The sequence below is a fragment of the Eutrigla gurnardus genome (assembly GCF_963514095.1).
Source record: "Eutrigla gurnardus genome assembly, chromosome: 15".
Classification (NCBI taxonomy): Eukaryota; Metazoa; Chordata; class Actinopteri; order Perciformes; family Triglidae; genus Eutrigla; species Eutrigla gurnardus.
The window spans coordinates 9,109,473-9,124,323 of NC_139938.1; the positions used below are offsets into that span (position 1 = coordinate 9,109,473).

Consider the following 14,851-nt stretch of genomic DNA (forward strand, 5'->3'; position numbering starts at 1 on the left):
AGTACCACTACATAGTGGTGGCTCATCTTCCTCCACCTACATCCTAGATTTGTCTATGTAGAGTTTCAGTGCTCTACCTAGAAATGTCTCTTGTAGAGTGGTCATGATACTAGAATTTCAAATTCGATACCCGGGAAAATACTCAATACCATTTTGGATACCACAGGGAGAGAGGGGCTGACTTTTTAAAATGAAGATTACAACAAAAGAAACATCAATAACAACACTTTTAAAGAGTTGTCTGACTTGCAAACGTGCAAAAAACAATAAATAATGGTGGACTTTTAGCAGGGGTTTCTGTGCGAATAAGTATTGTACATAATATATAATAGTGTTAGTCTTCTTTGATTGTTCTAGAAGTGTTTTCTGCCGTGTTTTCAGCTGTGTTCACCCATTGTTTGGATCTGAATCCTCCGTATTTTTCTGTTGTTTTGTATAGTTTATTGATCGTATTTGTTGTAGTTGTTTTTCTTTTTGGCTTTGTCTCACACTGCTGTAATGTTTTCAATTCAGGCAGCAAAGTATAAAGTTATTTCTCAGTTGATTATTTCCAAAATGTCTGCATGATAAATCTTATGATATATCTTTCTAAATACTTCTGATGAAGGGCCATCCATCAGTACCAGCAGTGGTACAGGAGGTACTGATGCTGCTGGTGATGCACCTCCTGGCCACTCATTGCATCACCAAGAGGCCTAGAAGTTTTTCAGCATCTTATTGTGCACAAGGAGCAGCAGCAGACACCAATGACCCACCTAAGCCCCCCACTCAAGGCCACTTTCCTGTCCACACCAAGGAAAGACACTGAGAATAGACAGAAGACAGGTCTGGGGAGGAAACAGTGCACTCTCTGCTAAGGAAGCACACCCTGGACGTGTGAGGAGTGCATGTTGGGCTCTGTCTTCAGCAAGACAGGAACTGTTTTAGGGAATACCACTGCAGGTAAAAAAAACAGCTCGGCAGAGACAAATCAACAACCTGTAACGTGGACACTGAAAGCTCAGAGCAAACAAAACTGTTGGAGAATATGTACAACAGGTTCAACTTCAATTCTGCAATCTCAAAGATGTTTGTCGTGTACATTTACAATTGTTTATGAAGAGAAACCAGAGGAAAATACAAGTACATTTTTGTTTTTACACAGTTTAAAGTTTAAAGGCTTTTGAAAGCTACATTTCTCGAAAAAACAAAGGAGCAAAGTAATTTGCAAAAAGGACATTTATTGCAAAAACAAAGGACAAAAAGGACTAGGCAGGCTGTTATAATTATAGGACTAAAAGGGTTAACATGACTAAATGGCTCTTCATTATGTGTCAACATGAACTGAAATTAAGTTATGTATCAAGCATCATTACGTTATTCTGATGGAATTGATATCACGGTGTAATGAGGACGAATGAGAGGATAAAGTCTGTTTCCCTACCAGATGCCCTGCTGCTGCTGACAGCAGTTACATGTAGGTGAGGACTTACATCCAGCAAATATGTTAATTCCTATCAGCAGGGTCTGGCAGAGCCGCTGCTCCCATACAGGTGTTATGTGTCTCTGAGAAGGGACACAATGACCTTCATCTAAAAACTACTAGCTCAGAAAACAGAATGGATGGAACAGCAGGTTTGTTTGGGGTGGTAACATGTTAAATAACATGTTGTACACTGAAGTTAAATAGCTCAGGAAGTACTACTGCACTCGGGTGCGTCGGCATGTTTCTCACCATCATGTCCTGAGTTGAGGAGGTGTTCTCCCAGGTCGCAGCCGAACACCCTCTCCCGGAGGATGCCTCTCTGCTTCAGCTTCTGCTTGGTGGGCCTGGACTTCATGAAGGAGCGCAAGAACGTGATCAGCTTCCCATGCTTCTTAGACACTGAGGGTGGAGGGAAGGAAGGAAGGACACATCTTAGATATCTTCCACAACTGTTTACTACTCAGCAGCAAGTGTGGCTTTGACACCAGCTTAGCTTTCACACACGTGTGTGGACTAGAGTGAAAACAAGCTGCTCAAGCCTCTTCTATTGTGCATTTCAATTACACTCTAATGCAAACCCTTTTATGCATGTGTAGTTTTCTTGAGGCAAATGCTTCATTCTTAAATACCATCTCCCAGGCAACTAGAAACCCTCCACATCCAATACCAGTACCCTCTGCTCCCCTTTAAAACAAGACAAAAAATATACCTACTTAAAAACTTGAACCAAATGAATCCCATACTATGTCTGGGAAAGATTTGCAAGCTTCTTAAACTACACAGTACCCAGCAGTCATTTTCTCCGCCTTAGAGAGTTGTGGAAATACTTTCAAGAGAATCAAATAATACTACATGTGCGTGTGTGTGGTGGAGGGGGGAAATGTGTATTATTGCTGCGGCGTAAGGCGCAGGTGAGGTGAGGTGAGGTTCTAACATAGATCTCTGGGAGATCACAGACTGCTCCTATTGTTTGTCTGTTTCTGATCCAGTGAAGGCAAAAGGCAGCCACAACTTGGGCAAAGGGGAGAGAGGACAGCAGGGGCCGAGGCCTGAATGGTCCCCCAGTATGGTAGAACTGGTAGAACGTCCAAGCTTGTTCCACCAGTTCCTCTGTTGGAACGATGTGGAAACGTGAATCGGGAGCCAGGAGTGTTCCTGAGTAGAGATGGGAGAAGATTCACTCACCCACTCATATCACCCGGATCCTTTAACTGATCCGGGTGAGTCGAGTCTGCCAGTCAAAATATACCAATTCAAACGATTTACTGCGTGACTCGCTACTCTCTTTAAAACCTGTAAAATCACATTTTAACATTATCTAGTTCATCAGTTTACCCTAGCAAGTGGCTGAAGTTAACACGGACAAGAGAAGTGGGTTCAATGACTTCCGCGGAGTTAAACTTCTGCCGTAGCTTGAAGCAGCAGAGGTTTTGTGACTGTATATCACTGGGATCACTCACTGATTCACCCGACCAGACCGGAAGAACTGCAGACTCGCAGACTCAGAAAAGCATGACCTGATTCATTCCTTAACTAGTCCCTAAGCAGACATGAGTCACACTAAAGTACAGAATCACAAGACGACGAGTCAGACTCATGTGATTGCTTAACTTGACATACTAACAACAATTACACAAAGATAAATGTCCCTGGGCTCTGCATACATTTAATGATGTACCGTACTTAGTGTAACACCTAAGATCAATTCTAAGGTACTACTCAGACCCAATGAGGGAAACTGAATAGGGAAATAATGTGGTAACTGTGGGGTAACGCAGCATGTGGAGGATGCCTTTAGGACTGGAGACGATGAGCAACATGCTGAAATACACCAGATACTTGTACACAGTGAGCTACTGCCCTGATGTCTTATACCAAATAGCAGGATGAGAGCTTTGTCAATCTATGTCAATCCCGGAATGAAAAAGGAAAGAGGAAGTATATTATGCATGCCATGTTCAATATACTGGAGCCGACCGGCATGCTGTCTGAAACATCAGGATAACGCTCTTTTGAGATTTTGCTGTAAATCCTAATCTGCTGGTTAAATGTCTGTACACTTTAGAGCTTTGCAACAACAAAAAAAATGAACATAAAACATTACACAAGAGGCCTTGCATAGTTTCCCAGTCCAGAAACCAGCACCAGGAAATGGTCTGAGATCCTGGGGAACAGGAGGACAAATGCCTGCCATTTTTTCTCTTCTTCACATAGCCAGCTGTCTGGGCTCATGTATGCTCGCAGCTGCCCAGATAACTGGTCCACAGACGTGACCTAACCCTGTGATGACGATGGGAACGGGGGTGGGGATCTGCATCTGGGTCAGTAACTGGTTGCTCTATTGGGCTGTCTGGGGAGGAATCACTCTCTAGCCACCAGCAGTCTCTGGTTTCTGATTCCACTGAGACACAACACAAGCACATGGAGCTTTGAAGGAAGTAGAACTCCTAGCGTCTCCCTGCAGCATGGTATCAATTATCATAGTTTTACTGGACAACAGCAGAAAGTTAGCAGTAAGCAGAGTGGATCAAGGCATAGCCAGAGCTACTTTTCCAACATTGTGTGGCTCCCTGCAGGAATGTGCTCTTTCAGTCACCATGGACAGGGAGGCTGATGCAGGACATAGCTTAGCACTCAATGGGTGGGGTTACAGCCCCCCTCATTGTAAAAGGATTAAGTAAATCTAGACCTAGCGCCACGTCAGCGGTGTCGTGGTCTGTCAGCTTTCAGGGTTTAATTTTTACAGCACTACGTCTAATCCCCAAACTCTTTTAGGCAGTATTTATATATATATATATATATATATATATATATATACACACACGTAATATCACTACTACTGTTAATACTACTACTCCTACTATTGTTAATACTACTACATCTGTTATTATATACCAGAGGTGGTAGTGAGTCACACATGTGCAAGTCTCTCAAATAAGTCTCAACCTTCAGGTCTCAAGCAAGTCTCGAGTCATTTTTGTGAGAGACAAGTCATAGAATTATAAAAAGCTGGAAGACAACTGTCTTAAAGTACTGGACTTTTATTTGCAACATATATTTCAATGTTGCAAAAACAAAACATTGCATCAAAAAATGAACTTGAACAAGTATGAGGAAGTATGAAGCTCCAATCACAGGTACAGAGCAGTCATGTTAGAGTCACAAACAAACACCTCACTCGGGTTCTGGAGTTAGGTCTTGGTTGGGGGGGTTGGGGCAGCACACCAAAAGATGTTTGTCTACCTGAACTTAGGCTGTAGTGGTTTAGCGGGTCGGCCACCCATGCACTGTCCTGTATTACACTCTCCATCTCCAAGTCTGCATGCAGCCCGACGGACAGATGGACCCACAGATGGATGGATGGACGGATGGATGATGGCGACATGAGAGAATCGGCAGAGGGAGAGAAGCACTTCAAGTTAGACAACAGAGCAGTTTCAGCTCAGTAGCTTTGCAAAGAAATGATATATGGATCTTAAAGGATTAACCTGTTTCGTGACACGACATGCAGAACAATATCAAGATTTATAAACTCAATTAAAGGAACTTTGAGCATTACTGTTTGTAATTTGATCTGATTGATATCAGCATAATTGTTTACTGGCAATAGGGTGTCAGAGCTCTATTAAAGGGATAGCTTGGGTGTAAATATCCATAGTCAGTGTGACCTACATTAGATGGAGTTTGGAGAACCAGACAGGAGGACCTACACAGGAGTAAAGGAGTCCCCTGTATGACTGCAAGGTAAAGCGCTGAAAATATTCTAAATTTAGGGTACACATAAACTGATATAGATTTTTGTTGGTGTCTCCTGTGTTGGTCGTTCTGTCCATCTCTAAACTGCATCTACTGCAGGTAAAACACTGAATATGGAGAACCTCAAACAACCGCCCTTCCAAAATATCCCTTTAACCTAACATTTCCTGCTTTTATTGTGACTCACAGGAAACGCCGGTGTGTCAATGGGGTTAGTGCTCACTCATCACCAAACAAGACAACAGAATTTTTTTTTAAATTATTGACCAATATTGAAAACAATGCAAAAGTTCTGTGCGCTAGTGCAAACAGTAGCAACCTAGTGCAAATAGTAGCAACAGTTGCTTTTCTGTGTGTGTACTGCCCCCAGAAATCGTTTTCAGATGAATAATATGTCATGAAGTGCATTTTGTGCGCCAGTGAGTGAGTGGAAAGGTGAATGAGGTGCGTATACCAACACGCACAGGGAGGGAAGAGACTCCAAGAAGCAGGCTGCAGGCCAGAGCAGGGGGAGGCTGAGGCAGAGGAGTCACAGTCAGATGCAGCAAATCAAGACACATGCTGAAACTGCTTCACATCCAACAACGCCATTAATGATGCTTCAGTAGACAACATGCACACACGGTTTGTTCATTATGAACTTCATCTAGGATCTGGATCGTTTAGAGTCATCTGCATAAACCCAAATATTAGACGTACTATTGCTATTGCTATGTACAAACAAGGTGGATGAAGTGGTGGCCGGTGCCGCAGTCAGAAAGGCTCAAACACCTTCCCAGTCTCAACCTTGATAACATGGCCACCCAAGCCCTGTTGATCTTGTGGGGTTGGTGAGTTTGTTGCTGTGTCATCACTTGTGCAGTACAAATACGTTACTTGTTGTACTTAAGGGGAACTTTCAGGTATCTGTACTTAACTTAAAACTAATATCTGTACTTTCTACTCCTAACGTCTTCAAAACAGGCTTGTTATAGTTTTAATGCATTTCAGGGGAATTATTGATAATTCTTTTCTTATTAATATGATGAGATTCAACTAGCCTTGCAAAGACATTGGGATACTTTTTTACTTTATACATGTTCACTTTTACTTGAGTAAAGACGTTGAACCAGTACTTTAACGACACTACTCGAGTAACCCAGAGTGTTGGAGGCTCCACTAGCCCACCCAAAGCCAGCTGGATGGTTGGGACGCTGATTCATACTGGTGGGATGAATCTTTGCATTTGAAAGACGCCGATTTGTACACGAGGTTTGATCAAGAGGCTCGGTCAGAACAAAATGAGATGAGCTATTTTTTCTCTCGCTGCAGACGAAGCAGATGATGTGTCAGAATTATGGGTCTTTTCACTGTAACATACTCATTAATTCAAGTTCTATTGTATTTATACGAGGGCTGTCAAAATTAACGTGTTAACACATGTCGATCAATTGCTGGGGTTAACACATTCATTTTTTTAATGCATTAACACTGTTGGTTCTCTGGATGGGACGATCAAGTATAAAAAAACAAAGATGGAACAATCAATAAATGACTTAACGTTAGCGAGTGTCCGGTGGAGGGAGAGAGAGCATGACAGTGAGTGTCAAGTCAGCAGCTCCAGCTCACTTAAGGAGAGTGTGTGTGATGGTGTTACTTATTGTTAGAACTGTAATAGTATTTTTAAGTAATCATATTAGTGTGACTGCACTGAAATGCAAGTATTCTACTTACTCTGGTAAAAAGGGGTATCTGTGCCCCTGTGGGTATTTGTAGAGGCTTAATATTCTTACAGCTACCTTGTGATTAATCAGATTTTTTTTATTATTTGTATCGACTGACAGCCCTAATTTATACTAATGATATATATTGTGATGCAGTTCTATAAAAAGACTTCTTGTGGGGCCCCTTAACATGTACATCTAATGTTCAGGTTGGAAAATATCCATGTCTACTGCACTTCACTCATGTTGTGTAACGTTATTACAGAAGTCCACTTTAGCGCTCTTGGGGTTTTTTTGGATCGAAATTCAGTTTCATGACACCATAATGAAAGCTATTGGCAAGGTGTGACACAGAAGCTCCCACCATATCAGTGAGACATTCATGCCATCGGTGATACTTTGATCACTTTTCCTGTGAAGTTTTTAAAAGGAGGAGGAGTACCTGGTTTTGGCACCGTGTTGGTCATGGACTGTGGCACTTTATCATTTATGAGCTCCACACACTCGCTGGGAAAGAAGCCAACCTGGAGAGAGTACGGGAGTGAGACAGACAGGCAGGGTGAGGTGGCAGGAAATACGATCACGCTGCGACAAAGATGGTTTGGACATTTAGTGTGCAGGTGGTGTGGAACTGACCACATCACACATAAAAGGTACAGATGTACAAGTGGATCCTCTTTGTACCTGCTGCTCTGAAACAAACACACACAACCTCTAATCACGGGCTGATTGACTGCCTCCTGATGGACAAAGGTGGTATGCAGCGGTGTGTGTCTGTGTGTGTGATATGGTGGTATCAGGCCATCTGACGGGAGACAGAACTCTGGTTTAGGTAAGTGGCTGTGCTCCTCCTCACCAGAGGACAGGTCAGGAAATAACTGTCAGAAAATGTTAAAACATGCACATATGACTTCTACTATGAATTGTGAATTATCTAAATCTCAGATTATTATTATTTCTTTCATTTTCTTTGCTCGGGGACTAGAATTGGTTTTTTTTTTCTGCTTCTGCCGCTATCTCCTTCTTCCTTGTATTTCATGGCAAACTGCAACCTGCTTTTGGGGTTGCATTCTCCCCCCTACTTACGCATCAATGAGTCGCTGCTACTTTCATGTTTTTATTGGGGATGTTGACACTATACCTATGTCAACACATGTCCTGTTTGGAGGACAAGATGTGTGACCCTTCAGTTTGAATCTACAAGGTGTAGTTGTTGTATATAAAAGTTGCAGCAGGAAATCATGGGCCCATAGTCGACAGCTTTCAGGTGTTGAGAGGGAGAAGCTGTGTAATCCACTCATCTGAAAGCGAAGTGGTCAGCATGGGCCTACTGGCAGCGCTGCTTCTGTTTAGACTTTAAGATTGAAAATGTAAACTTTATTTATACAGAAACTTCCATGATACAGCTAACCCTGCGTTCATAAGGGACGCAACGATACCGTTGGCCCACGGTTCAATACCCCTCGGTTCTTGGGTTACAGTTTCGGTTCGGTTTCTTGCTGCGGGTGGGCGTGTGTGTAGGAAAACACGTAGTGGACTCTATTGCTGTCGGTATTAGGGGGGGGGTACCGTCAGTTCAATATTATATTGAGAACCATGGCATCCCTAGTGTTCATAGTCATACTTTTACATAGCTCTTATTATTTCTGTGCTTGCATCACAGCTCATGCTTTCACTTCATAATTGGCATACCTATTCTCGAGTTAGGGCCGATAAGTGTTTTGTGATGTCATGGTGACCTCTGAGTACCAAAAGACGACGACATTCCCTCCAGGTGTTTTGAGACATTGGGACAGACGCACAGACAAGCCTGAACCATAATGCAGAAAAACCAGGGTCGTCCAATGAAAGGGAAAGGAATGTGACATAACTTTCGCTGCAAGGCAACATGCAGTCATCCGGCAAGGCGCTGCAGTGGCCAGTCACAGAAATGCAACACACATTAGCTCCCTTTGTGTTAAAACACCAGATAACATGTGGGTTCTTCCCAGAGGAGAACAATTCAGGGCCCTCATTTATCAACAGTGCGTATGCACATTTGTGTGCATAATGGGATCGTACGATCGTTCCTACTAAAAGTGTAGTTCATTAACTTGTACTGCAAATAGAAAGCATTGCGAGACAGCATGCATTACAGACACCTATGACAGGTATGAAAATGTAACATGGCTCATCTTGCATGGCTACGCAGCATGTTTTCAGAGAGAGCTAATCTATATGGTGAGAGAACAGAGTGACTTCTGGGTAGGAACTGCTTCCCGAAACAGATATTGCTAGATTCATGCCGTGATTTGGGACCGATGTTGGAGCGAGAAGCGAAATGAACGAAAGCCATTCCTGTGCACATCCAAGTCCGGTTCACACCGTACTTTCTGGCCACCAGCACGTTCCAGTGTGAGGTTGGAGCACAAACTACATCCAGTTCCCTTACACAAATCCACAACAAGTCGAGATCACACAGGGATTTCACACTGGATTTATACATATAATAGGAGCGATAGACTGCACCCACATAGCAATAAAAAATACTGTCACACAACAAATGTAATCATGTCAACAGAAAGGTGTTTCATTCTATCAATGTATTAATAATAACTAATAATACACCAAGTGAACTGAACAACAGCTGGATCAACCTCGGCAACAAGCACCTCAATTTCTGTTGCAGAAAAGTTTCTTTTCTTCCCTCTCTGTTATGCCAGTGAGGGAAAAAAAGGAATTTTCACGTGGTTTCTTAAACAGATGTTGTGTTACCATATATGGTTAATTGGGGGCGTTTCTGAATGCAAGTGACCCCAAATGTGCACAAGCATGGTGGTTTAGAACATGTGGGATTCAACAACGCTGCTGTGCGTATGACCGGTGTGCGCATGTTGGATTTCTTTTATACGTACGCACATTCTAAATTTGATTCGTAAAACAACATTTAGAACCTTTTCTACGCACTGTTGATAAATGAGGGTCCTGGTGTGCATGTTGTTGTCTGATTAGCCTTTAAACGCATTCATCTGTTACTTCCTGGATCATCTTTAATGTCTAACCAGTACGTTAAACATCATGCTCCCACACTTAACACTGACATACCTAATCTATTATTATTAACCTTCATTTCAAAATAACTTGTAATATACAATATGCTGTTAATGTAACGGTTGGTTTTCTTACCAAAAATTAAATAATGTGTGATGATGTTCCATGAGGATATAAAGGCTACATGATACAAAAGTCCCAACCATCACAATCTTCAATGTGTTACTGTACCGAAAGCTGTAGAAATAGGAATTCCCCAGCGTTACACGGAGCGGCACACAGCCTGTCATCGGCTCAGAAGCTTCACAGGAAAGGATTCATATTTTGCTTTGTCTTTCAACTAACTTAGAGGATTTGAACTCTGCTTTACAAAGCAACTTTCTCTCCCTGTCCTTGAAACACTCAAGTACAAATGTTTACAGCCAAAGGAAAATACAGAGAAAGATGAAATGTGTGTTTTGGGTGTTTTTGCTCCCAGCCTGTTAAGTGTTTTACTAGCGGTGTACCTGAAAGCCATGCTTGCCCCTCCACCATGTGGTGTCTTCTTTAGGGGGCATGTCGATCACAGACACGATGTCGCCAACCTGCACATAGAAGATTTGTCCCCTTAACTCATGTGGATAGAAAACAACAAGAATGCTAATGTTCAGCTGCAGGATTATCATTTTTCTAAAGCAACAGTTGGTAACTTGAATAAAAGTAACTTTTTGTCATATTTGCTGGATAATTTGTGAAAGTGCTCGTAATGGCAGAAATCAAGAAGCACCGAGGCGTCTCTCTAAACTAAAACACAGGATCGGGATCCGTTTAACTGTTTTGTAAAATGAGAAAGATTGTTTCCCGACTGCCACCGCCCACTGACCTCATTTTACAGCTGAACAGTTCACTAAAATATGTTTGAGGCAAGAAGAAACAGAGTAACATTATCTGGATTCATACTTGATCAGCGCTGCCTAGGTGGAAAGTTTGAGTGATTGACAGCTGCAGATCTGATTGGTTGTTCACACCTGGTGAAATGCCACTAGAAGGCAGAGACATTACAGATAATCTGTCTCATACTGCAGTCAGAATATTGTCACAGTTTGAGCAAATATGATATCTGACATATATGATTTATTAAAGTTACTAGCTGTGGTGTTGAGGATAGTAAAGTGATTCATCCAGAGCTGATAACTGAGCTAAAACTGGACCTATTGAACTGCTGAACACCAGATATGACAATCAGGTCTTTTGCCAAGAAGGTTTTCATATACAAGTAATTTTCCTTGGTGTGTGTTGCATAACAAAAACATAGTAGAGAAACTAAAAGAGAAAAGCAAGAAAAAAATATATATATATTTAAAAAAAGTAAAATATATCGGGGTATGCAGGGTTTTGACAGTTTACCATTAGAACTAGGAAGAGAGTGGTATTTCTTGTGCAGGTCTATATTCTATGTAATATGACAGAGCATGTGGACTGTTGTCACCTCGAAGGACAGCTCGTCAGACGCCTGGCCGATGTAACGCTTGATGACGTGGGCAGCAGCTATAGCTGGCACATTGATGGACGACTCTTCATGGACCAACAGATGATTTCCCTTATTGTCAACCTAGTACACACACACACACACACACACAAACACAACCCTTACAAATGACTATGGAAGACACAGAAACATGACACTAGACTTGCTGCCAATATCTATAACAAGTTTCTAGTAACCACAATACTATTGTATTTCTACTCTCGAGTCCCAGGTCCCTGTATGAATTTGAAAGGAATCATTATTGGTCAAACATTACTTATTTAACACCTCTTTTGATAACATTAAAATTCTGTTCGTGAATTGGACCGTTTGTATTGAGACTCATTTGCATAGAAAGTGACCCTTTTCATACCAAAATTCACCTAATTTAAATTCATGCAAATTGCAGAGGAGCACCGAGATGCAATTAGCTTGGTGGCATAGTGATGGCTGCATTTTAGCCTCTGTGGGTCCTTCTGGCCATAGTCCCTTTAAGACTGCCTTTTTGTTGCGGGAATATTCCGCTGATATTTTGCCCCGTCATCAGTCTAAACGCTCGCTAAGGCGGAAGGGCATTTATCAACTTCACTTGCGGTTGAAGAGTCATGTTAATATGCGAGACGAGCAAAGATGCAAAGATGCATCGAGCTAATGAGATTTCCGAAGCTCATTGAATTGTCACACGGCCGACGAGTCCATAGACGAGACTGCGGTCCGGCGTGGGATGTCTCACTCGTTTTGCAAAGCCGGGGTGCTATCTAAACACAGACTGGTCTACAAAGTTCTATATAAACGGTCCGGTTTGCGGCATATTTTGACACACCTTTCCACCATTACGCTGGAATCATCTGTCTAAAAGGGGCTCATCCCTCCAGTGTCTCCCTGAGGTTTCTTCATGTTTCCTCCCTGTTAAAAGACTTTTGTTGTAGGACTTTCTCCATATCTAATGCAAGGATGTTCTTCAGATTGTTAAGTCCTCTGTGGCAAATTTGTGATATTTGGCTATATTAAAAAAAACTGAATTTAATTGATTTTTCTCTTAATTTTGCAGTCCTTTTGTGAGATCTTTTAAAGGCATGAGTATGACAATGCAATCTCACCTCCATCCACGTGAGGGCGGGCCCACAGTTGATCTTGTTGTCAGCGATGGCCGAGAGCCGGGAGAGGTAAGCCAACAACATCTGGTACACTGACTAACATGGCAGAAAACACGTCCAGTCATGAGATTTACTTCAGATGGTGTCACTTGCTACTGCAGTAATGTCTAGAATACTAAACTCATTCTTGTTACAACTGGTACAATTCCCATTAAAAGCGTTATCTGCTTGTGTTATGTGTTTCCTGATTACACAGCTGAATGAGTGTTTAAGTAATTTTTTATAGAGCCAGAAGGGGGAAGTCCTCCAGGTCCTGTGGGAATAGCCCTAGCAGTTCATTTTCATCTAGGGATGGGATGGGTTCCTCCTCGGTGCCCCTTTGGTCATCCTCCCCAGTGGAGGACTGGGAGATATTTCTTATTCACATTCTTAGTTTTTATAAACATTTGCACATTTGAGTTCATGATGACATGAACTGAGAACAGGTGCAGATCCAGGCTTTAGGAACTGAGCTCTTCTTCTCTAAAAGTGCAGTACTATCACTACTCACTACAGGGCCCTCATGGCCAGACTCATGCTGCATCAAACTGGAGGGAAAGAAAATCCAGGGAACTGAAGGGGTGATGGAGCAGCGTTTCAACTGTAAAGTCCAACCATAAAAGCCATGTGGAATGGATCATATTGGATATCAGAGCAGAGTAACAGGATTCATCTTGATAACTGAGATCGTCTGAGCTTGAATTCTAAAAGTATAAGGGGCAGCAAATGTTATCATTCATTCAAGTACTGGACGTTCCAGTAAGAGAGATTTAATCCTGCTAATAGATGTGAGAATAGTCTTCAAATAAGGATTGCTTTCAAGATCAAAAGTGAAGAAAACAGGATCTAAATCTGATCCATATTATTTAGCTTGAAGCACAGAATGCTTCAGTTTGCAGTGAAACATACACTAAATGTGTGTACATGTGTTTTCAGTGCTGACCTCTGACTGATCAGTCAAACTGTCCAATCGAGGCAGCTCAGGCAGCTGTGAGAACCGTCGGTCATAGATGCAGAGGTGCAGGTGCTTGTCCAGGATACGGAAATCTTCATAGCTGCGCTTCACAATCCAACTGCGACCCTTCAGAATGACAGCAAGAAGAGAGAGTGTTATGATAATAAACAATCATTGTACAACCATACATTTCTATACAAGTAACAGAAAGATAGAGACCTAATTAAGGACCATGGTCATTACCCATACTACACAATCCGTGTACTTTACATTGTTGCTTAGTGTTTCTCAGCGTATTCATGTTTAAGCTTAATGAACACATTTCCCTAACTTCCAGACAGTAACTTTGTTCAATTCATTTCCATAAAACAAGATCAACTAGCTGAATATGTGGGATTATTTTGAAGACCCTTCTGGTCTTGGTGCGTTCAGGTACTGGTGGTAGTATCCAACACTCAACAATGGATCACATGGCAACTTCAACTTCAACTTTTTATTTGTCAATAAGTCCCCAAGCAGCGCCCTCAAAACAACCAACAAGCTGGTTGTTGGAGCCTGCTTCTGCAACAAAGACAAGAATTCCCAGGCGAGACGCATCTCACTAGAAACTCCTCCATCCACAACCTGAAGACAGCAACCTTTCTTCAAAGGAACAACCAAGAACCTACCCTTCTTCAAGGACGGGTAACAATCTGGTCATAGCTTAGGACAGAAACTGAATGCGATCACATTAAAACAAGTTCGACGTAGGAGAGAGAGAGAGAATAGGAGAGACAGATGGACAGAGAGAGAGAGGTTGTAAGCTTTGTGGATTGCGTAGAGGCCTCCACCTACGGCTCTACGTAAGCAAACCCTTTAAAGTAGGCTCGTAAGATATCGTCCACTTGGGGCCTCCCTCCTCCTTTTCTCAGCTGTTCCATTTCTAGACGCCCAGAAGAATAGCGCCACCTGGCTGCAGCCCAACCGGCCCGCTCTCGCTCTCTCTCCCTCTCTCTCTCTGGAACTTGCGTACAAACCCCTCTATATTGAGACCAAGTACAGGTTTGGTTTCCCTTATGTCAGGGTGGTGCCCCGTTTTATTGATTATATTTATAATAATATCAATAATTCTACTGATATTAATAATTATCTGTCAATAACCAAATCTGCTCCTGCTAGTTCACCAACAGTTTATAATATTGTGTTGTTTTATCTCAAGTAAATCTCTTGTATTATATTCCCTGGTGATTGACATTATGGTATACATGCTTTTATGCCATACACTTTATGCTGTTGTTTCCTCTGGTTGTGCAGTTCCAC

General features: G+C 42.1%; 1 protein-coding gene across 3 annotated transcripts in view; it reads right to left on the bottom strand.

Annotated features, from left to right (window-relative positions):
- Positions 1-14,851, bottom strand: part of arhgap32b (Rho GTPase activating protein 32b) — a 73,803-nt gene that overhangs the window by 12,933 nt on the left and 46,019 nt on the right. Inside the window, exons 7-14 of one of the 3 annotated variants that reach the window (XM_084029136.1) lie at positions 13,541-13,678; positions 12,562-12,654; positions 11,423-11,545; positions 10,461-10,538; positions 7,367-7,448; positions 5,686-5,736; positions 4,709-4,783; positions 1,715-1,864 (exon numbers count right to left, since the gene is read on the bottom strand). In XM_084029136.1, coding sequence (XP_083885262.1) covers positions 1,715-1,864; positions 4,709-4,783; positions 5,686-5,736; positions 7,367-7,448; positions 10,461-10,538; positions 11,423-11,545; positions 12,562-12,654; positions 13,541-13,678 — 790 coding nt within the window. The remainder of the gene's footprint in view (positions 1-1,714; positions 1,865-4,708; positions 4,784-5,685; positions 5,737-7,366; positions 7,449-10,460; positions 10,539-11,422; positions 11,546-12,561; positions 12,655-13,540; positions 13,679-14,851) is intronic. The other 2 variants (XM_084029137.1, XM_084029138.1) reach the window with 2 other exon arrangements.